The sequence below is a fragment of the Vipera ursinii genome, assembly GCF_947247035.1.
Source record: "Vipera ursinii genome assembly, chromosome: 1".
In the NCBI taxonomy this organism is placed as follows: domain Eukaryota; kingdom Metazoa; phylum Chordata; class Lepidosauria; order Squamata; family Viperidae; genus Vipera; species Vipera ursinii.
Genome location: NC_139512.1, coordinates 240,003,894 through 240,027,063, shown reverse-complemented (window position 1 = coordinate 240,027,063; position 23,170 = coordinate 240,003,894). Strand labels below are relative to the sequence as shown.

Sequence of the window (23,170 nt, the reverse complement as noted above, 5' to 3'; positions counted from 1 at the left end):
ATTAAACTGGTTCCTCTTATTTTAATGTACCAAATGATGGCGGGGGCGGGGGGGGGCGGGGAATGAAGTTCTGCAGTGCAACAGTCAATACTACAAGGCTTAAAAACCACATATGGCCCTGAATTATCCTACCCTTTTATATGTCTCCCTGCAATAACTCAGGCTATTGTTTAACTTTCAGCCTGTAAAGAGGAAGAACAGTCTTGTTGGTGCGCACGGATGTAAATGCTGGTTTTCTAAGGTTTCCCTATAGAATCTGAACAGCAGTTATAATTTACCCAGCGTTTAGTACCTGAACCTTTTTTTTTAAAAAATGGAATACCTTTGCCCTTTTTCGTAACAGCTTTGCTAATCGCACAACGTATGGTTTGAATTCCCTCTGGTGGGTGCCTTGTCTTCGCACCTCCAACCCAGAATCGTCTGATGCTTCTGGAATAAAGGCCCACCGGTACCTGTTAAGAGAACAATTCCCTTCTGAGCTACTTTGCATATTCATCAAGCAAGATTTGGAAAGAATCCCTCCTCCTGCATTCCTGGAAGTATTCCTATCCAGGGCTACGTCCAGGCTTATATTGATGCCCAGGACATTAACATGCAGAGAAAAAACATGATGCTTTAACTAGTACGTAAAAACTTTTTAATCAGATCTGAAGATCTGCTATTTTTCAAGACAACATTTTGTACCTCTTGCGCAAATGGCAATAAAGCCGATGGTGATAGGGAAGGTTTTGTTTCAAAAGTATCTTTAGCTGTGCTTATTGGGGCTTTGTACAATCGTGGAAGGACATACAATTGGAAGGACAATTAGGCCACTACGTGCAATCCCCCTTCTCTGTGAAGAAATCCAAATTAAAGGATCCCCACTGATAGCTGTCAAGCCTCTGTTTGAACAGTGAATGAAGGGATGTGCACTAGTTACCCCAAGAACTGGTTGCAGTTATTCACTATTGGGAATTTTACTATTGGGTTTTTTCCCCTAACATTCATTTGAAATTTGCCTTCTAACTATTGGGAATTATTTTTTAACATTACTTCACAGAAAAAGAGGACATCCTTAGAAGGCAGAAGATAGCTTTTAGGACTGCACAAAAAGAACAAAACAACAAACCAACAGCATCCCTTTTCAGTACCGTTTTCTCCCATCAAATACATTTCTAGCGTTTCTGAATTTTACTTACATCTGAAACTGAGGAAGATTTTCAGAGGGTAAAGCGAGGGCCAAATCCAGAAATTTACAAGCTGACAAATAAAGGTTCAACCATCTTTGACTATTGTATGATGTAGAAAATCCATTGCCTCCTGTGTATGTTGTTTCTAGCCCAGCAACAGATGGACCTGAAGTTCTGTAACCAAATGAAACTAATATATAAAAGCTGCAGGTGTGCTTTACAAATGTAAACTGACCTTCCACCATAACAATATTTTCCTTAAAAAAATTGTCTATGTTATATTTGAACTTTCCTTCAGGTAAACCAATGAGCCTTGGTGGAGCAGAGGGCTAATGCCTCCTTAAGTAACACCAGCTGCCTGCAATTAGTGCAGGTTCGCATCCCACCAGGCTCAAGGTTGACTCAGCCTTCCATCCTTCCCAGGTAGGTAAAATGAGGACCCAGATTGTTGGGGGCAATTAAGCTGACTTTGTAATAATGCTGCTTGGGGTGTGTGTGAAAGCCCTAACAAGCAGGCATATACATAGAATGAAGGCTACTGCTAAGCTTGTAAGCCGCCCTGAGTCTTCGGAGAAGGGCGGGATATAAATGGAATAAAAATAAATAAATAAATAAATGAGCTTTAATACTAGTGATAAATGAATCTTGGAATATCACTCACAGTTGAACATATGGGAAAGGAGTTCACAGAACAAAGAAATGTTACCATTGGGCAAGGCAGGTGAACTTACAAATTCATACAATGAGAAGAGAGCAAATGAATAAAGAAATGCTAGCTCAGTTAAATAGTTTAAGACGAGCACCTCCGCTACTCATCTGTTTAAAAATCATAAACACAAACCAGAGTGGTAAGTGTCTACTAATTTGTTCAAAACTGTATGAGTGGTAGAGGCAGCAGCAAGTCGCAGACAAGGTTTTGGATGCTAAAGAAAATCTTCCACCAAGCAGGAGCCGAGCAAAATGAATCAAAATACAAGATGGCTCGGTGATAAGGAAGAGGGAGGAATTGCTGCCAAATTCTTATGAAAATGCAAAATAGAGCCATAAATTGTATTTGGAATACGTGTTTATTTTGGCTTCATGACTATTTCTATTTCTGGGGAAGAAAGGCAAGAGGGCGAACAAGTACAAGCCCTGACAAAACTGCTAACGTTCAGACACTGAGTATGGCTACGGATCAACCATGCGAGCAACCTGCAGAATTGTGTTTAAACCAGATGGGAAAAGAGACCCATGGCATAGCTGGCTTTCTCCTTGCTTTTTATAATCTTTTATCAAAAGTTACAAACAACTCTTAATAAGGGCTTTTCAATTTATTAGCTTTTCTTCATCGTTTTATAATACGGGGTGTCCTTGGCTAAAAATAACCTGATGTTTGTGTCAAGATGCCCCGGTAATCCGGTCACGAGTCGGATTTGGTTGAATAAATGTGTAAATGAGATGAATGACTTCTTTTATTGTGGTTTATTAGTAGTACATATTAGGTTATTCAGTCTGGATGGAGACGTTTTTTCCACTCGTTTAGCATAAGATACACTTTTTGTAAAACATATCAGAGTATCGTTCAATAGCATTAAACTTTGCATGCAAGAATGAGCAAATCATAGTGATTTTACCTTGAGATATCTTCATCGGCTGTGAGCTCCTGTTCCATAAGTAAAAATACTTGGACCTGAAGGTAAAAAGAACAAAGTACACGTATTGTTTATAAACAGAAAAAAAATATTTTAATTTCTATCCAGTCTTTCCATCTTTAGGGTACTAAAGGGGGATAACAGTGTTAAATATAATGTCAACTACTAAACGCAGCTAAAAATACTTAAAATTACTACTGGTACATCTTAAAAAGCCCGGGTAAAGAAGATCCCACTCTTATTTTTTTCTCCTAGAGGCAAAAGGAAACTGGCTTAAGTGTAAGAACAGGTAGAAGTTATGCAGATTAGCATTTTTTTTGAAATTGCCATCAAATCACCTGCGTCATGCATACAGCTCCAACTGATTCAAGTCTATGACATAACACTGTGCAAAGAAACAACACAATCAAGTTGGGGAAGTGATAGAACTGCCCCAATTTTTGCACACTAATTATTGCTCTCTTTCCTGATGAACGAAGTAACTGATCCACGCAGTTACGTCTCTGTGCACAGCAGCAGGATGTGGGAAGCTGCTTAAACATCAAGTTATCCAAGTATTATAAATGTATCTATTTATTATTCAGCCCAAATTTACCAGATCATCTTAATTGGTCACTGGGAAGGGAAATTGGCAAAACAGAATGCCTCCAATGTAAAGACTGTGTATTCCATTTGTTTTCCTTTGAAAAGGCTTCACCTTTGCAAAAAAGGGTGCTCTTGGTGAAAGCCTGTTTCCACTTTTTCAATTCCTCCCTGAACACTGAAGACACGCACGGCTTTCAAGCCTTAACCCTTATGCAGGTGTAGCAATTCTGATGTCGAAGAGCCACAGGGGGGCTTCCAAATCCCAGCCAACTCCTATCTACAACTGCTGAAAACTGGCTGCAGGCTTTCTCTGCTTAGTCCTCAACTTGCAACCGTTTGTTAGCTACGGTTCAAACACTGAGAAAAGTGACTTACAACCAGTCCTTGCCCCTTACATCATAGCATCCCCACGGTCACAGGATCAACATACGGGCACTCGAAAATAGACATGTATTTACGATGACTGCAGCAACCCAGGGTCATGCGATCGCCATCTGCGACCTTCGCAGCCATCTTCAGACATGCAAAGTCAACGGGGAAGCCGGATTCACTTAATGACCATGGAATTCACTTAGCTATTACAGTGATTTCCTTAGCAACTGCCTTGCTTAGCGATGGAAATTCTCCCAATTGTGATCATATATTGAGGACCACCTGTACATCATAGCCTGTACATCATAGCCCCATTCGATGCAACCCTACACATCCCCAGTTGTGAAAGGTGGCCTTTCTTTGGAAAGCAAAAGACTGCACTGCCTTGAAGATCAAGTCAAGTTGTGCAAGAGGGATGAACTGGACAACGTTTAACTTTCTGACTGCTCAAGCTCACAGTTGTGTTGTTTAATAATATAACAGCACCAAGAATATGATGCCTGGTTAAGCCTCCCTTTTTCATAAAAGAAGGAAAATATATTTGACAACTTGTAGCTGCAGGCTTATCCTGACAGCAAGTATAGGCATGAGGGTTAGACACTGTTCAATCCCTTTCTCACTGACAGACCTCACTGGGGGATGTCACATCACTCTCGGCACACTCATCTCTAAGGGGTCTTGAGGGCATAAAAGGAGCAGAAAGGGGAACCCAGCAAAGTTGCCTCAGAGGAAAGTAGGACACAGATGTAAGGTAGTGTAAGGCAGAATTAAGATATTGACTGGATCCCTATAAAGGTAAAGGTTCCCCCGCACATGCGTGTTAGTCGTTTCCGACTCTAGGGGCTGGTGGTCATCTCTGTTTCAAAGCCGAAGAGCCAGCGCTTGTCCGAGGACGTCTCCGTGGCCATGACTAGACGCCAAAGGCGCACGAAACGCTGTTACCTTCCCACCGTAGTGGTCCCTATTTTTCTACTTGCATTTTTTTTTATTGAAAAGTTTTAAAATACAGTTTTCCTTTAAAAAAAACCCCCCTGCTCCCCCCCTACCTCCCCCCCTCCCCCCCTCCCTCCCTACCTCCCCCCCTCCCCCCCGACTTCCCAGAGCTAAATACAAGGTATATATATATAAAAAAGCAATCATAAACAACCATATACTAACAACTATAAATACTAAAATCCATCACTCTCTAGCTTATATAGGATAAGACAAACCTTAACAATATTAAATATATATAAAAAACTTGAATAGGAAAAGAAAAAAACAACGAAAGAAGACTTATTCGAATGCTACATAAAACTTCTTAACCCTATACTTGTTCTGGATAAACTCAATCCATTTTCTCCATTCCATAATATAACGTTCTTGCGAATGATCTTTCAAATAGGCCGAAATCTTCGCCATCTCTGCCAGGTCGGAAACCTTTAAAGTCCATTCTTCTATGGTCGGCAGTTCCTCTTTCTTCCAATATTGACCTATCAAAAGTCTTGCTGCCGTAACTAAATTCAACATCAACTTGGAGTCCACAACTGTTGCGTCAACCATTATTCCCAACAAAAAAAGTTGCGGACAAAACTTTATCCTCCGTTTAAAAATCTTCTGCATATTCCACCAGATTTTTATCCAAAAAGCCTTAACCTTCTTACATGTCCACCATATGTGAAAATATGTTGCATCTTCATCACCACACCTCCAACATTTAGGCTGATAATTCGGATACATACTTGCAAGCTTTTTGGGATCTAAATGCCATCTATAAAACATTTTGTAAAAGTTCTCTCTTAGATTTTGAGCTTGAGTAAATTTTACATTCCTCACCCAAATCTTTTCCCACATGTCCATTGTAATAACTTCCTGAATGTTTTGGGCCCATTTTATCATACAATCCTTAACAAGCTCTGTTTCTGAGTCAATCTCTATCAGTGCAAGATATATCCGTTTGATATGTGCTGGTCCCTGATTTCTAATTTGCTTTATCAAATTTTCATCAGTCATTGCAAATCCATTTTTCTGATCTTCTTTCCACCTGGCCCGTAACTGAATATATTGAAACCAAGTTTGAACAATCTTCTCTTCTCGCAAGAGGCTATATGATTTCAAACACCAAACATTCCTTTCCAAGCTTAAAATTTCCTTGTACGTAGTCACATCATGTTTGAAACCAGCATGTATATTTTCTATTGCGTGTTTTGGAATTGCCCACAATGGTATCTTGCTGCTTAGCTTATGTCTATACTTCTTCCAAACTCTCAGCAATGCCTGCCTTAAAATATGCATCCTAAACACAGTATCTACCTTCTTGTCATACAACAAATATGCATGCCAGCCAAACAACAAATCATGGCCCTCAAGATTTAATAACCTCGGTTGCGTCAAATTAATCCAATCGCTTATTCCTACTAATGCAGCAGCTTCATAATATAGTTTAAAATTAGGCAATTTAAGGCCACCTCTCTCACGAGTATCCTGCATAATCTTAAGTTTAACTCGTGGCTTTTTCCCTGCCCACACAAATTTATTGATACCACGCTGCCATTCCTCCAAGTTAGAATCTTTCTTAAGAATCGGTATCATTTGAAATAAAAATAAAAATTTGGGCAGGACATTCATTTTCACTGCTGCAATCCGTCCCAACAAAGACAATTGCAATTTTTCCCAACTCTCCAATTCTTTTTGAATTTTCCCCCATAGTTCTTCATAATTATTTTTATATAGCTTTGTATTAGAGGGCGACAAAATCACCCCCAAATATTTAACCCTTTTAACAATCTCAAATCCAGTTAATCCTTCTAAGAGGGCCTTCTGTGAAACTGTCATATTTCTAGCCAAAATTTTAGTTTTCTGTGTATTTACTTTAAATCCAGAAACCTTCCCATATTGTGTTATTATCTCCATCAGGTCCACAACAGAGTTCTCTGGCTGGGTCACTGTAACAACCAGATCATCTGCAAATGCTCTCAATCTATAGTCTTGATCACCAACTTGTATCCCCTTAATTTTTTCCGAATTCCGAATCTTAACCAGTAATATCTCTAATGTTAACACAAATAACAAGGGCGATAGCGGACACCCTTGCCTTGTGCCCTTCTCAATATTACATGCTGCTGTCAGGCTATTGTTAACTATAATTCGGGCAGTTTGTTTTCGATATAATGCCCTAATCGGTTGTAAAAAATTTTCCCCAAAATCCATTTTGTCTAAAACTTTCAACAAAAATTGCCAATTCAATTGATCAAAGGCCTTTTCAGCATCTAAAAAGATTAGCGCTGCAGAGATCTGGTTGTGCCTTTCCAAAAACTCTAACACATCAACTATATGTCTCACATTGTTTTTCATTTGCCTACCACTAATAAACCCCATTTGATCCCCATGGATCACCTGTTGCAGAACCCTCATCAATCTATTAGCCAAAACCTTAGCAAATATCTTATAGTCTGTATTTAAAAGCGATATCGGTCTGTAGTTTTTAACTTGAGTAGCATCTTGGTCTTCCTTCGGAATCAAAGAAATAAAAGCTGTTCTCCAAGACGGTGGCACCTTTCCCCCCCTCTGGATTGTCTGGAACAGTTCCTTTAACGGTTTTATCATCTCTAATTGTAAATTTTTATAATAGGCCGCAGTCAAGCCATCCGTACCTGGTGCTTTATCCATCTTCAGTTCTTTAATTGCTGTAAAAATTTCTTCTTCTGTAATCAGTTGATTAATCCCCTCTTTTTGTACTTGCGTAAGAACCGGGATGCTAGCATTCTCCAAGTATATATCAATATCTTTTGCATTAATTTCCTCTTTAGTATATAATTTCGAATAAAAATCCACAAAAGCATCCTTAATAAGATTCTGTTGAAACACAACCCTTCCTTTATACTCAATCTTATCTATATTAGAGGCCCTTTGTTTTTTCCTCAGTCTATAAGCTAACCATCTGCCTGGTTTATTAGCGTTGCAAAAAGTATTATGCCTAGCAAACCGCAGATTGGTCGCCACTTGATCAGCCATTAATTTATCAAATTGTCCTCTTAGCAGTCTAATAGCCTCCTTAGTCTTCACATCCTCTGGGTTCAAAATCAAAGCCTTTTCTTTTTCCTTTATTTCATTCTCCAGTTCATTCCTTCTAGTTTCCACTGCACGTCTATGTCTATTATTCATATATATCAACACCCCTCTCATATAGGCCTTGCTAGCATCCCAAACCATATCCATAGAGGTACCCTTATTCATATTAATCTCAAAGAAATCCTTCATCCGCTGTTTGCATTCTTCCACATTTCTCTGATTTCTAAATAAATTCTCATTTACGCGCCATGAGCGCCTATCTCTTTTCTCCTTATCAATCTCCAACCAAACTGGACTGTGGTCAGAGATAGTTCTTGCACAAATCTAGCTAAAAAAGTCAGCTTGTTGTTAGTTAGGTGCATATAATCCAACTAAAAGCGTCTTTTTACCTTCTAACAACAGCTCAATCATAACATATCTTCCATGCTTGTCTGCTTGAATTAAGTCTGCTGTTAAGGGACTTTTAACGTAAACAACCACTCCATTTTTCTTATTCTCTGCAGAAGCAACAAATTGCGTACCCAGTCTCGAGTTCAGTAAATGCTTTTGATCCAAAACTCTAATATGCGTTTCTTGCAGACATATAACATCTATCTTAAATTGTTTTAAATATTGAAAAACTTTCCTCCTCTTCTGCGGTGAATTTAGTCCATTAACATTCCAGGTTAGAAATTTAGTTGCCATGCATATCCTCAAAAAGCTCTTGGACCACAGCTTTGATAGGACTAACTTCTTTAGGCCGTGCTCCTCCCACAGCTTGGCTATAAGTACGTTGTGAAGAATCTGAAGACTTTAGCTGATCTTGTTCTTTTATTTTCTTTGCTCGTTTTAAAGCAGCACGCGTTACTCTTTGCTCTCTAGGATCATCCAAAGAAATTGTAGCTTGATCTCCTCCAGCACCATCTTCCTCTGTTTCGTCCTCTTGATGTTCTCCTTCTCCAGATCCCTTTACAGCTTCCAGAAGTGTTAATGGGGTTGCTTTTAAGACATTGTTGTAGAAATCACGCGCTTGCTTCACAGTAATCAGCCGATACCTTTTACCTTCATGCATCACCATCAGCCCCTCTGGAATCTCCCATCTGAACCTTATATCTCTTTGCTTAAGCTCATGCACGAGAAATGTATAGTCCTTCCTTGCCCTTAATATCCTTGGAGGAATTTCTTTTAAAACCAAGACTTCTTGTTCAGCAATCACAACTTTAGCATCATAGGCAGCTTGTATAACTTGATCTCTAATTTCTCTTTTTGCAAAATAAACCACCACATCTCTAGGCAACTTTCTCTGTCTGGCAATCCATGAATTCACCCGAAACACTTTATCCATAGCTGCTCTTATTTCAGATGCTGGCTGCTTCAATACCACTTCGAGAGCCTCAGAGATCAGTTGCTTTAAATCTTCTTTAATATTCTCTTTTAAACCTCTAATTCTAACAGCAAACTGCATCTGGTAAAATTGGGCAAGGCTTAACTCCCTTTCCATTTTGTCCCTTGCATTTTCATTCTCCCGTGCTTTTACTTCTAATATAGCATTCCTTTGAGCCAAATCATCCACTTTTTCATCTAATTCTTCCACACATTCCGCCACTTTATGCACTGAAGACAAAATGTCTACCTTCATCACGCTGTACTTCTGTTCCATCCTCTCTTCCATTCTCTCCTCCAGTTTCTCCAATTTCTCCTCCATCTGTGCAAATTTATCACCCATTGATTGATTGATTGAGTCCAAAAGTTTATCCAGAGCATCTCGTAAATCCTTCGGTGTCAGCACTTCAGGAGGGTGCAATGCCTGTAGTGATGATTGTTGCACCGGCGAGGATCCACCACTCCTAAGAGTTTTAAGGGGAGGTTTAGCCGCCATCTTTTACTCCTCAATTATGACGCACTTTCACTTAAAAATTAAAAAGTCCAACAAACTCGAGAGTATAGCAAAATAATCCTCTTCACCTTTTCCTCTTGTACCGCTCTGCCTGCTCCTTTAAACCATAGTCCTTTCTTCAGGCAGGGATGGTTCGCAGACGCCTGGCTCTGCTCCAAGAAGTTCGGAGCAGAGACGCCGGCCAGCTGGGAGCAACCCAGGCTTCGGGGGAGTTCAATCCTTCAGCCGCCCAAGCTCCAAGCTCAGGCGGCCCCGGAGAACTCTACCCCTACCTGGGGCCTCACCCCCTCCTCTTCTCCCGAGGAGGGGGCTTCAATTTCGCCCGAACAGCTGATCGGCGCTGTTTCGGGCGAAAAAACAAACAGCTGAGCCCCGGGCAGCCCGGGAAGGCTGTCTTCGGTGCCGCGCCGCCACCGGAAGTCCTCTACTTGCATTTTTACATGCTTTCGAACTGCTAGGTTGGCAGAAGCTGGGACGAGTAACAGGCGCTCACTCTGCTACGCGGCACTCGGGATTCGTCCCGCCAAACTGCCGACCTTCTGATCGACAAGCTCAGCGTCCTACCCCACTGAGCCACCGCGTCCCTTGAGCCACCGCGTCCCTATAGAAAGGACTAAATTAAACTAAAGGATCCCTATAGAAAGGACTAAATTCTATAATGACAAGGGAAGTACACTGATTAAAGGATCCTAGGAGAGGCAGGAGGGAAAGAAGAAGCAGCAGCCCAGGTTCAGGGGAAAATAAGGCTGGATAGTCTCATGGTGAAGATTATGCACGTTTTCCATTCCTTGGCGGCAGATTGGGGGGCAACAGCCAATGGCATTCATGACTTGCTGCTTTCCAGAGCCATCTGGGAAAGGGCTTGTGAACTGTATGGGATTTGAGTCTGATCTAGTCTTATTTTCAGGCAGCCAATAGCAACGGCAATGTCTTGTGGTAACTGGCATTATCAGCGTAAATCTGCTGTATTCAAATAACCACAGCTATGGGTGAGTGCTATCAGCTATGTGACAATGTATCTTTCACATGTAACAACAAATGATTAAATATAAACTTGGGCAAAGATGGTTGATGATAGAAGGCACTCTCTCTGTGTAGAGGGATAACATGTTAATCCCAGTTTTGAGTGAAGTTCAGAAATGAAATTATGGGCTGCTCTCTTTAACAATCTCCTGGATAGCTTAAAGCCAATAATAATAACAATAACAATAATAACAACAATCATCATCATCATCATCATCATCATCATCATCATCAAGGGTAGTAACAATAGTAATAGGTGCCTTGGATGCAATCCAAAACAACTGGAGCACTACTTGAACACCATTGGCATTGACAAATTCGCCATTAATCAATTGCAAAAGGCGGCCTTACTAGGAACTGCTTCCATCCTGCGACGATATCTATAATACCATCAAACATCCACATCTGCCTATCCCAGGTCCTTGGTAAGGACTCGATAGGTAGACAAAAATGCCAAATCGAGTCTGAACATCTGGCTGACTGTGCAATGATTAATAATAATAATAATAATAATAATAATAATAATAATAATAATGATGATGATGATGATAATAATAATAATAATAATAATAATAATAATAATAATAATAATAATAATAAAAAGTTGGAAGGGACCTTGGAGGTCATCTAGTCCAACCCCCTACTCAGGCAAGAAACCCTATACCAGTGATGGCAAACCTTTTAGAGACCAAGTGCCCAAACTGCAACCCAAAACCCACTTATGTATTGTCAGGTGCTGGGTGAACGTGGCCCATTGGGTAGGCGTGGCCCATTGGGTGGGCATGGCTGTGGTGGTAATGGCAGACTGGATGGGGCTAAAAAGTTCAATCAATCAATTCTAACTTTGCGAGATCTTTTTTTTCCCCCGCGAGAAGTTGAAATTGACTGATTGAGTGAACCTTTTTTTAAATGCACACGGCGGCGGAGGCCTAAAGCAAAAAGGTTTTATAAAACCCAGCTGAAGGCCTAGGACTGGGGCGACGGCACGCGTGCCAACACAGAGGGCTCTGCGTGCCACCCATGGCACGCATGCCATAGGTTTGCCACCACGGCCCTACACCATTTCAGAGAAATGGCTGTCCAGTCTCTTCTTAAAAACTTCCAGTGTTGGAGCATTCACTGCTTCTGGAGGTAGGTTGTTCCACTGGTTAATTGTTCTAATATTGAGAAATTCTTAGTTCTTCTAAAAAGTGGTCTTCTTTGCCCAGCTGTGGATGCAAAGTGGAACTCACCAGTTCTGTGATCATAGTAGGCCAAAGTGAGGTAAGATGCTTTGGAGACATTCTTAAAAGCAAAACTCTGAAAAACAGGAATACTTGGGAGTGAAGGGTAGGCACTTGGGGCAGGCGGAGACTTTCAACCAATCTTTCTAGAACAGAAAAAATTACAAGGACCTGTCAAAAAACAACCACAGCTACTATCTAAAGCTGCAACCTGCTTCAAATATCTGGAATTAGTAAAGGATACGTATTTAACCATAAACATTAATTTCATGCAGTAACATATAGAGTGGAAGATGCATAAGAGACGGATCAGACTTCAGCCAAGCTGATCTAAACTACGAGGCAGGAAGATAACAAAAGTTAAAACTGTGATTCAGGATGCTTTGCCTACTTTGCTCCAAAATATGCCTACTCCATAACACAAATTTGCCTTTTTTTCAAATTTAGGCAAGAGATTTGTGTTACGAAAGCAGCAATGAATTTCCCCTTCCTGATCTGTGGTTCCCTGTTCTCAAAAGTCTTCAGACTCATTGAACCAGATTTGTGAACTGCTGCAGAACGGAAAAGAAACCCATTTGGCTTGCATCACTGGTTGAGTGACCAGCTGGAATGAAGCCAGAGAGAGAGAGAGGAGAGAGAGAGGAGAGAGAGAGGAGAGAGAGAGAGAGAGAGAGAGAGAGAGAGAGAGAGAGAGAGAGAGAGAGAGAGAGAGAGAGAGAGAGACTGGAAGATGACAAGAGCAAACTACTTGTGTAATGTTGCCAACTCCGTGATTTTATTTAAACTCCATGGTTTTATTCATGAAGTTACAAGCTTGACTGGAATGAATTACCTTGTATATCTGGAAGGTATTTCTGGTACTGATCCACTTCACTGCTAAAAATGGCAAAGGCCAGCCTCTTGAGGAGCATAGCACGCTGTTCTAGCTCAACATCCCGATTAGCAAAGAGGTTGAGGGAACTGCTCTGAGCTACTGCCACACGTGCTAAAAAAGAAAACATGCAATTTTGGCAATGATCATTGATCTTGACGATCGTTTTAGGAACATAATGATCAATATTATTTTAGGTATATGGTAAATGTTACTAATCAGAACACTAACTCATTGCCTACCCGTGTTTTCCCAAAAATAAGACCGAGTCTTATTTTTTTTCTGCCTCCAAAAGAGGCACCAGGTCATATTTTCGGGGGACGTCTTACTCATCTCCGGCAGTAACAGCCCCACCCAGCAGGGCCACTTCTTCTGGGGCCGAAGGAGCAGCTTCATTCTGCAGCTGCATTCTGGCCTGCATTTTACAGTCAGGCCTTTATGGAAGGCCTATGCAGCCGAGTACCGAGCTATGGATTCAACCCATAGCTTGGATTCAATCCATAGCTTGGTCCTTGGCTGCAGAGGTCTTGCAGAACCGAGCTATGGATTGAATCCATAGCTCAGTTCTCGGCTGCAGTGGCCTTCCGGAAAGGCCTGTGACTGAGAAATGCAGGCCTGGCTGCAGAAGATGCCACAGAAGAAATGGGTCAGCGAGGAGAGGCCTGGCTGCAAGGTAAGTGGGTGTGGGGCGCGTGGGGCAGATCCACACCCCTACCCCCACCTTAGCTTGATTTTTAAGTGTGTACATCACCACAAAACTAGGGCTTATTTTTGGGGTAGGGTTTATATTAGGGGTAGGCCTTACTTTCAGGGAAACATAGTAGATACTATTCATGATCTTATATATAAAACAGAATCTCAAATAACAGCAATCAAATAGCAGTACTGTAATTAACTGGATGGAAATTGTCATAACTTTACAGTGAATACTCAATCAAGTCTTTGCTAATTTTTCAAGGGAAGGAAAATTTGCAGCAACTATCACCACAATACTTGCTTGCTGGCTTAGTTTTGAACTAGACTGTTGCACAAGCCTCAAAGGAGCTAAGCTTCACAGCTCAAACACTAACCATGGATCTTACACAGAGCAAAAAAAGTTAAGACTCACTCATCAAATCTCTAAAAGTAGTTTTGTCGTGTGTCATCAAATTGTCCATAATCGCTCTCCAACTAGAAGAAGAAAAGAGTGATAATATTTTTTTTCCATAAAAGCATGGTATTTTTACATTTGGTTAAACAAAAAGGAAGGAGGACTGTTACAACTTTCTCTCAGAATTTGGCACTGTGTATCAGAAAAATATATTGGACTGTACAACTGTTAAGGTTAAGCACTAACCTGCTTCAGCAATCATGAATAGGAGGGATGGTACACAAGTGTACAGGTTGTTCTCAATTTACAACCATTCATTCAGCGACCGTTTGAAGTGACAATGGCACTGAAAAAAGTGACTTACAACTGAACTTTGCAGTTACAACTATTACAGCATCTCCAAGGTCATGTGATCAAAATTTGGGCATTGGCAACTGGCATGTATTTACGATGGTTGCAGTGTTACAGAGTCATGTGACTGCCACATGACCTTCCCTGATAGCTTCCGACAAGCAAAGTCATTGGGGGAAGCTGGATTCACTTAAGAACTGCAAGGATTCACTTACTAACCGTTGCAAAAAAGGTAGTAAAACCAAGCATGACTCCCTTAACGATCATCTTGCTTAGCAGTGGCAACTCTGGTCCCAATTGTGGTTGTAAATTGAAGACTACTTAAGGAAGCCGAAGTCATGACGGTGATAAAACAGGTTACCCACGTGACTTAGCTTGATTTTACCACCTTTTTTGCAGCGGTAGTTAACTGAATGGAGCAGTCATTAAGCGAGCCAATTGTTCGCTATGGGCTGGTTTTGCTGAAAACTGGAAGTAAATGTTGGTTTACAACAAAAAAAAATATTTTTTTAAGTGTGATCGTGTGACTGTGGGGCATTGCAAAGGGCTGTAAACCTGGACCAGTTGCCAAGCACCTAGGATGTGGTCACGTGACCGCAGGGGGGATGTCAGCTGGCCATCGGAGCTTTGGAACCAGCTCATAAGTATCTCTGAGGAGGTTTGTCAACTTCAAATGGTCACTGACCAGTTGTACGTTGAGCACTGCCTGTACCCATATAATTTGGCTCACGTTTGAGAAGGGCTGGGGAGATAAATGTGAATCTCCTGCAAATGTGAATCAGCAACAGTCACACACTATCCAAAATAGTAATCCCTGCTACAGAAGAAGGGTGTGGAATGAAGCAGAAATGGGAAAGAGTGTGAGAACTAGAAAGAACTTAACTGTAGAAATTGAAAGAACAGCAATGATGCAGAGCACAGGTTGAAGGCTCCAGGATCACTCCAGAATTTCCAGGCTGGAGAAATACTCCATCTAAGGTCCTAACTACGGTAGCTGCTTCCATTAAAAAAACCATCTTAAATAGATGAGCAGCTCATTATTATACTTCCACCAAAACAGGGTTTATAAGTGGATGAGAAAGATGTGCAGGTCATTGGGGGTTTCCGCATATTTGTTTCATAGGAATATTTAATTTTATTTCCCGGATACTAATTTCAAATACGAGCAACGATTCAAGCCTTACTGATTCACACAAGAAGCATCCATCTGAAAGAAACTGGGATCCATAAAGAGATCGAAAGCTTCTTTCTTCCATGCTCTCCTGGTATACTGATATCCACTCAGACTGCTCAAGAGCTGGACACAGGCTCGATAACTGGGTGCATTATGGGCACTGGAAGGAGAAATCGCCCCACCCCCACATCTCAAGTTACTACAAATACAAAATGTTTCTGTGAAAAATAATCTGAAAACACCAGCTTTACATGAATTCGGAATTATTTTTCCTGATAAAATGGACAGCAGCACCGTCCACTTTGGCTCGTTACTAACAGCTCCTCCCTCCCCTCGCTTCCCTGCTCCTCTGCTTGTCGTCTTGAGGACACATGTGACCTTGTTTGTTTGTTTCTAGATTAGAGGAGCAGGACAAAATATGGGATAAGGGGGGACAGTGGGGCTTTCTGTTGTACTCTGCAAAGATACCTGTGGTTGCGAAGATAAGGCACAACGTAGTGCATTATATTTACAAGAAGAGGAATAACTCTTTCCTTCTCATCGCTATAGAAAACCATGTCCAGGAGATGAGCCAAAACCTGAAAGAGAACAGGGAAAACGTCACAACTTTCCTTAGCAACCTACTCATTACTGTTTAAAACATTTTAATTGTTTCAGTAAGATCACAGCAAAGGATGATTTCCAAGATTCTATACACACACACACACACGCACGCATGCAGATACTTCAGAATGTGAATTAATCTATAAAGTCATAAATACAAGACAGATGATATAAAAGACTACTTCATTTTCACGTCAATGAATACGCAACCATATACCTACGGGAATGGCGCTGACCTAAATCAGTCTCTAATATGTACGGTTTTTTTTCTTGCATTGCTCTATAAAGATGAGAATGTACTTACAAAGCTCTGAAATAGAATGTATTGTAAATGCATCTTAGAAAAGATAGCAGATATGTTAAACATCTTGAAAACATGGAAGATGTAAACAAACTCTCTTTTGCCAATCTATACTTTGGATTCTGCTTCATTAATGACGGTTTGTTGTGCCATCTCAACTACCAAACCATCCTTAACAATAACTTGTCAGGGCTTAAAAATCTAAGCAGGACTGAATTTGGTCAGTTCTTGTCACAGAATAACAGAGCTGGAAGGAACTTTGGAGGTCTTCTAGTCCAATCCATTTCCTTCGGTGAAGACAGAAATGCCAGAGCTGTAGGCTGGACTGGGAAATTACAAAAAATACTAGAAGGCAGAAGTAAGTCACTTCCGACCACTGTTGAGGAAATTACATGGGCATACTCATGAAGCCACCAAAAAGTGAGTTTGAGTCAAAGAAGATTTTACTTTTTTATGATTAGTTTCAATTAAATCAACTTCTTTAAAAGAGAAACAGTTAATTTTAAAATTTTAATTTTAATTGGGGTTTTTACTCTTTCAGGGACTGTTATAATCTTTTTAATTGTTTTTAATTTTTGTATTTCTTGTTTTAATTCCCTGTAAACCGCCCTGAGTCCTTCGGGAAAGGGCGGTATACAAATCCAAATAAATAAATAAATAAATAAATAAATAAATAAATAAATAAATAAATAAATAAATAAATAAACTATTAATCACAGTTATAGGACTGACATATTCTAAAATACGTGGAATGAAAAGCATAAAAATATCCTAATGACTGTAGGACTAAGCACAATTATCCTTTGGCATAATTTCACACAAAACAAAAAAATGCAGAATTATCTTCATTAATGGCATAAACGCCTTCACATTTCTTCCCCCCCCCCTTCTGTTCATAATAATGAAAACGTGAAACATTTGTTTTTGCTCCAGGCTACATCCAAGATCCAAAATGACATAAAAAAGAGAGGTGAAATGAAGGACAGAAAATATTTTCATGTCAATGAATCACAGAATAATTTTGCCTTGAGTCAACATAAAAACCTCTAAGGTCCATTTGGCACTAAGTAATTGCAATAAAATTCAAAAAAATGTGTAACGTTTTATCTGTTGTTGCATTATGTATAAAATCAAGAACTGCAAATACACTTACTTCTGACAATAGCGTTAAGGCATGGACGCTAAAAACTGATGGAGTTATGCTTGAGGTTTCCAAAGCCGGAGATAACATATCTAAATTAAACACATGAAAAAGAAAGAAATGCTGTTTGCAAAGATGCAATCACGCCATTCTCACTTTGAACATTGGAAAGGTTTTTACTGGAATTAACCATAGTGATAAGGTTATTTTAATGAACAATGCTCCTGCTCCAAATTATATTTAGTTAAAGCTTTTATAATTCCAGTCAGATATTCAGATGAACAAAGAAAACTAAAAATCACCTTCAACATCAGACTCCAGGTTGTTTCCATCGACCATTATTTTGGGAGAAGGCTTAACCTCTAAATTTCGCCTCAGCCAGGTAGTCTGTTCCAGGGATGAGCCTGCAATTGCCCCAATGGCATCCACTATTTTGTATGTTACATCCTGGGGAGGCGGCAAATAAACAGAAGTAAAAGAAAAGTTCTTATATATATATGACAAATGCTTGTTAACTATTAGATTACCTTGCTAGGCCCCAAACATAGGACAAATCTTTATCTCCTGTGTCAGCCTATCCTGAAGGCCATCGACAGGCAGTAGTCACACCGGTGACAGCTTATATTTGTGTAAATTTTAAATTGCTAACGAAGAATTAAGGGAGACTGATATGCATTTCAAACTTACTAGTTTTCATCAGTCAGCCATACCCTTCCGAGATTCGAACCTGGGCTGATTACACATTAGGCAGTTGTTTTCACCTCTAGGCCACAGGATCTCTCTCGCTTTGTTAGCAGAGAAGCAAGGGGAGATATAAAATTTACACACACACACACACACACACATATATATATATACATACACACACACACACACACACATATATATATATAATATCTATCTATATATATCTATATAAAATATCTATATCTATCTATCTATATACTGCTCAAAAAATAAAGGGAACACTTAAACAACATAATGTACTGTATTTAATAGTAGGATGTCTTATCTTGTGGTCCCTTTATTTTTCTGAGCAGTATATATCTATATCTATCTATTTTTTATATATATATATATATAAAGGTAACAGTGTTCCGTGCGCCTTTGGCGTCTAGTCATGCCGGCCACATGACCACGGAGCCGTCCTCGGACAAGCGCTGGCTCTTCAGCTTTGAAACGGAGATGAGCACTGGCCCCTAGAGTTGGAAACGACTAGCATGCATGTATATATATATATATATCTTTGATATCTTTCTCTCTCCTTCAAAAGTAATGAATAGTGTAGTGAGACAATACTGTCCTGTGTGGAATGCCATTATGTGCTGGCTGGTGAGTGTCTGAAACTCTCTAAAGAAAACCAACTCAATATGTTGTGAAAACCTACTTTGCGACAGAGTAAACTAGAAATATACATAAACCTGAGACTTTGACAATGTCATTGACACATTTCATTTTCTGGAACAAAAAAACAACAACTGGTGTATGAAATTGAATCAAGTACAAAAAATCAACATCAGCATAGCATGCATGTTATGACAGAAGATAGCTGTTTTGAAAAGGAGAACCCAACAGTGATTCAGGATTTAAAAAGTGTCAGTAAAATAAAACAGGGTGAGAAAAAGAAAACAAGCATTTTCTTGGTAATCAGCATGCATTCTTTACATTCTTTTTCATATCATACTTGAATTCAATAATCGCTGTTTTTATAGATTTCTTACCTGCAGATCTCTCTGGTCTTTCTTATTATCCAGATTTGGATTTTTCATAATAAACTCATTTAACACACTTTAAAAGAACAAGAAAGAAAAAGGAAAACATAAACTTCTTGCTTCAGTTTTAGACAGAGGGATTTCAAGAGAAGAGAGGTTTCAGAAGCCTATGAATAGAGGGGAAGGCTTGTGTGAAAACAGCAAGGGTTAAGCCAAAGATCATATTTACAGCCTTTCAGATTCCACACTTGGACATCCTAAGAAGTTATATCCTAAGAAAAGTTGCTGGGATTTATTTTAACAATAAATGTGGGGTATACATTTTTATAATTTAATCCAGTGCTTCTCAACCTTTTCTTCACTACACACCCCCTTTAAATACCTTTTGTGGCCACGGACCATGGCCACCGATCATCAAGACTTAAGATTTAAATAACATTTCTTCAAGTTGTTGTGGATCCCTTGTGACGACACTGGAGGCCCAAAGGGGTCCACGGACTACAGGTTGAGAATCACTGACTTAATCAGTTTATTAAATACATTTTAGGAGCTCTTCTTTGTCTGAAGGCTCCTGAAAAATTACAGTTGAGAATTGGAAAAGCTTTAAAAGAGAAGAGAATGGGCATGGGCATTACAATACGAAAATTCAGCAAAAAATGTAACTTGGTCTCCTCTATATACAGGGATGAACTACTTGTGGCTCCCTGCAGCCCTAAACTACTGTACAGATATTCTAAAACATTTTATGACATAAAAATAATCATAAAGTATTTTTTGACGTAATACAAAACGTAATAAAAAAATTGCTGATGTTTGATTGAGCATGGGCTACTTTCAAGGCAGATACATATCTCTGAATATGAAGGGTCCTTGGTGCTCTCTGAGCTTGCTTATTTTCTTGCAGATGTTTCATTACCCAAACTAGGTAACATCATCATGTTACTTAGTTTGGGTGATAAAGTCTGCAAGAAAATAAGCAAGCTCAGAGAGCACCAAGGACCCCTCATTTCAACCGTGAGCTACAAATTTTCTCCTTTATTGATCTCTGAACATCTTCTTGGATTTTCAAAACTTTTCAAGTACATTAGAAGCTCTGCCATTGTTGAAGAAGCATTGGGGAATTCAATAAGGAAATATCTCTGAAAACAGTGACCCAATGAAGCATGGTTTGCCTAGTATAGAGTAAAAATTGGCAAGTTTCGCCATGAAAACAGATTACCCTTTGAATGATAAAAAATACCCTGAGAATAATTGGCCCTAAAAGTGTTACTTTCTCTCGCCTGAGCAATTCTAAAAAATGCTGCTACATCTATTATTATCAGACAACAGACTTATTTCTCCAAGGTTGTGAAGTCTGATGAAAGTGCTTTCGTTCTTCACACCTTGAGGCAAAGTTTGAAACTGATTGAAATTTGGGTTCAAAGAGCCGGTCTTTAATCAATTCTGACTAGCACTATTTTGGGTTTCTGCACGCTGCTATCAGCTCATATTTAAACTCATGGTTTAAACTGAAGCGAAGGGAATAGCAAGATGCAGCCGTGCCACTCTCATTGAACATTTGGGAAGTCCATATTAGAGTTAACCATAGGGATAAGGTTATCCATGAGATTTGCAAGATTTCAAATGTCTTGAAAGTTTCTAGTCTTCCTCACAACCAGAAGGCTAAAAACTGTCCTCAAGATTAAGTAGCAGTCTAATTTTTCAATACAAAAGTCCAACATTTCTTCTAGATTTTTCAATAGTTAACCTTTTCCTGGCATTTTTCAAAAGGGAAAAAAATTGATTCTGTCTATGGTCACAGAATGACTCACCCAAGTATTAGAAACTGCCCTGGGGCTGGAAGGCCGAGTGGTATGGAATCCTTTAGGAGCAGCAGCAAAGAGGCCCAGCTGTCTACTAAATTGGAGACTGGGATTCTGGAGGAAATAAAAAGTCACGTAATCCTATATCCAAATGATTTTCATTATTATTGTTTAGAAGGGCTGTCTAGGATTGAGTAAATGAAATGATGTTGCCATACTTCTAAGTGCAAAAAGTCAGCATACAGAACTAGGAAGGAAAACATGAAATTCCTTAGTCGGATAGAAGTTTCGATTTTTAAACAAGTGTCTCATTCTCCAAAATCTGGAATTCTGCAGCTCAATTCCTTCTGTATCCCTTTAATCCAATGTCTCAGAATTCTCTGACCTTAACAGAACTGTTGTGCAAATGGGACCTTCTATAATAACTTGATACTATCGAAAGGGACGTTAGAATAGAAAACCTACCTCTGGATGTACGCAAAGAAAAACTGCAACATGCAGACTTCCAACGAAAGATGCTTCTAGAAAGATTTTTGTTAAAAAGAAAAAAGTTAAGAAATACACATTATTGTTCAGCTCTACAAGTAGCTGTCAATTCTGTAATTAAAAGGTAACTCATTTTGCTGTGACTTTTTTTAAAATCCGCACAACTTTCTCCCATTTGAATGGAAGAAAATATGTGATCAATTATGAATATTCACAAGATATTTTTTCCCTTAGTTTCCTCTTTTTCTGGAGCTGGAATGTTAATTTTGTCTACAGAAAACTGCGTTTAGAAAGCCACGTATTCTTTCAAAAACAATTTTCTCAGGAGAAAGGCAAATGGAGAATTATACCTGTTAAGAGAGCAGGAGTTTTGTGAAAACTGGAAGAAGACGAGCCATGTTCATCACAAAATAATATGTTTTTAAAATAATAGCCATTATCATTGCAAAACACAAAAACAACTGGTTCTTTATGCTTCATTAATGCAGTTTTAATGCAACGAACAGTAGCTACAGTAGCAATTAAACTGATTAATTAAAACAATTAAGCTAATATAAAGTTTAATTAAAGTCATTTTCATGCATCTATGTGTATAAATAATCCTCATTTAACAGAAATTGGGACTGGAATTTCCATTGCTAAGTGACGTACTTGTAAAGAGTGATGTCACATGACCATGACTGCTTAGCAATGGCTGTTCCGATTTGCTGAGTAAGCAAATCACAGGTCATTAAGCAAGGACCTCACATTATCGCAACATCTGACTTCCTGCTGGCTTGCCCACTGACTTTGCTTGTGGAAAGCTGGCAGGGAAGATATCAAAATTGCAACCATATGGCCACAGGATGCTGTGGTGTCAGAAGTCTGCCAACGCCCAGATTGTAATCTTGTGACCGCAAGGGTATTGTGACAGCTGGAACTTCAAGAGCTGGTTGTAATTATCACTTGTCAGTGCTGTCATAAATTCAAACAATAACAGAATGAGAGATCATTAACCAAGGACAATCTGTGTAAGTATATGGCAACTGAGTATCCGCACAGGGGTGAGGGGTGAAAGTTGTAGGTGAATAATTACTACTTGTGTATATACTCATTCAGAATTAGTTAAAACAGAACCAAAAACAGTGCTTGATTTAACCAGAAGGAAAGCTCTTACCGCAAATTTCTAACACAGTATGGCCATTCTTGCGACAAGAGAAAAGTCTATCCAGTTCCTTTATTTAAATAGTTATTTAAATTAATTGGAAAGTAGTCCTTGTTTAGAGACTACCTCAAGACAGTGACTGTTTACAATTACAACAGTGATGAAAAAGTTACTTTGCCACCAATGCCCACATTTATGAGCTTGTGGCATCTCTCAGTCAGATGCTCACCAATACAGTTAGTACCTTATTCTGTGCCTGATCTGTTACTTTCTACCTCCCCAACTTGCACAGCAGAGAAATTGCCTAAACAAGCGATCTCTTCCTGAGCTGCTTTTCTCCACATTATAGTACAGGGGTCTTCAAACTTGGCTCTTTTATGACTTGTGGACCAACTCCCAGAATTCCTCAGCCAGGCATGCTGGCTGAGGAATTCTGGGAGTTGAAGTCCACAAGTCATAAAAGGGCCAAGCTTGAAGATACCTGTTATAGTGCAATCCTAGAAAGTGCTAACAAGATAACAAGATCAGTTGTGACCTTAATTAGCTGATTAGAATTCTCCTAG

General features: G+C 39.5%; 1 protein-coding gene across 1 annotated transcript in view; it reads right to left on the bottom strand.

Annotated features, from left to right (window-relative positions):
- Positions 1-23,170, bottom strand: part of DOP1A (DOP1 leucine zipper like protein A) — an 83,785-nt gene that overhangs the window by 816 nt on the left and 59,799 nt on the right. The window contains exons 24-36 of the mRNA XM_083376949.1: positions 21,443-21,498; positions 20,987-21,091; positions 19,185-19,251; positions 17,766-17,910; positions 17,476-17,555; positions 15,887-15,996; positions 15,429-15,578; positions 13,912-13,973; positions 12,765-12,917; positions 11,942-12,078; positions 2,786-2,841; positions 1,179-1,343; positions 323-452 (exon numbers count right to left, since the gene is read on the bottom strand). Coding sequence (XP_083233075.1) covers positions 323-452; positions 1,179-1,343; positions 2,786-2,841; positions 11,942-12,078; positions 12,765-12,917; positions 13,912-13,973; positions 15,429-15,578; positions 15,887-15,996; positions 17,476-17,555; positions 17,766-17,910; positions 19,185-19,251; positions 20,987-21,091; positions 21,443-21,498 — 1,416 coding nt within the window. The remainder of the gene's footprint in view (positions 1-322; positions 453-1,178; positions 1,344-2,785; positions 2,842-11,941; positions 12,079-12,764; positions 12,918-13,911; positions 13,974-15,428; positions 15,579-15,886; positions 15,997-17,475; positions 17,556-17,765; positions 17,911-19,184; positions 19,252-20,986; positions 21,092-21,442; positions 21,499-23,170) is intronic.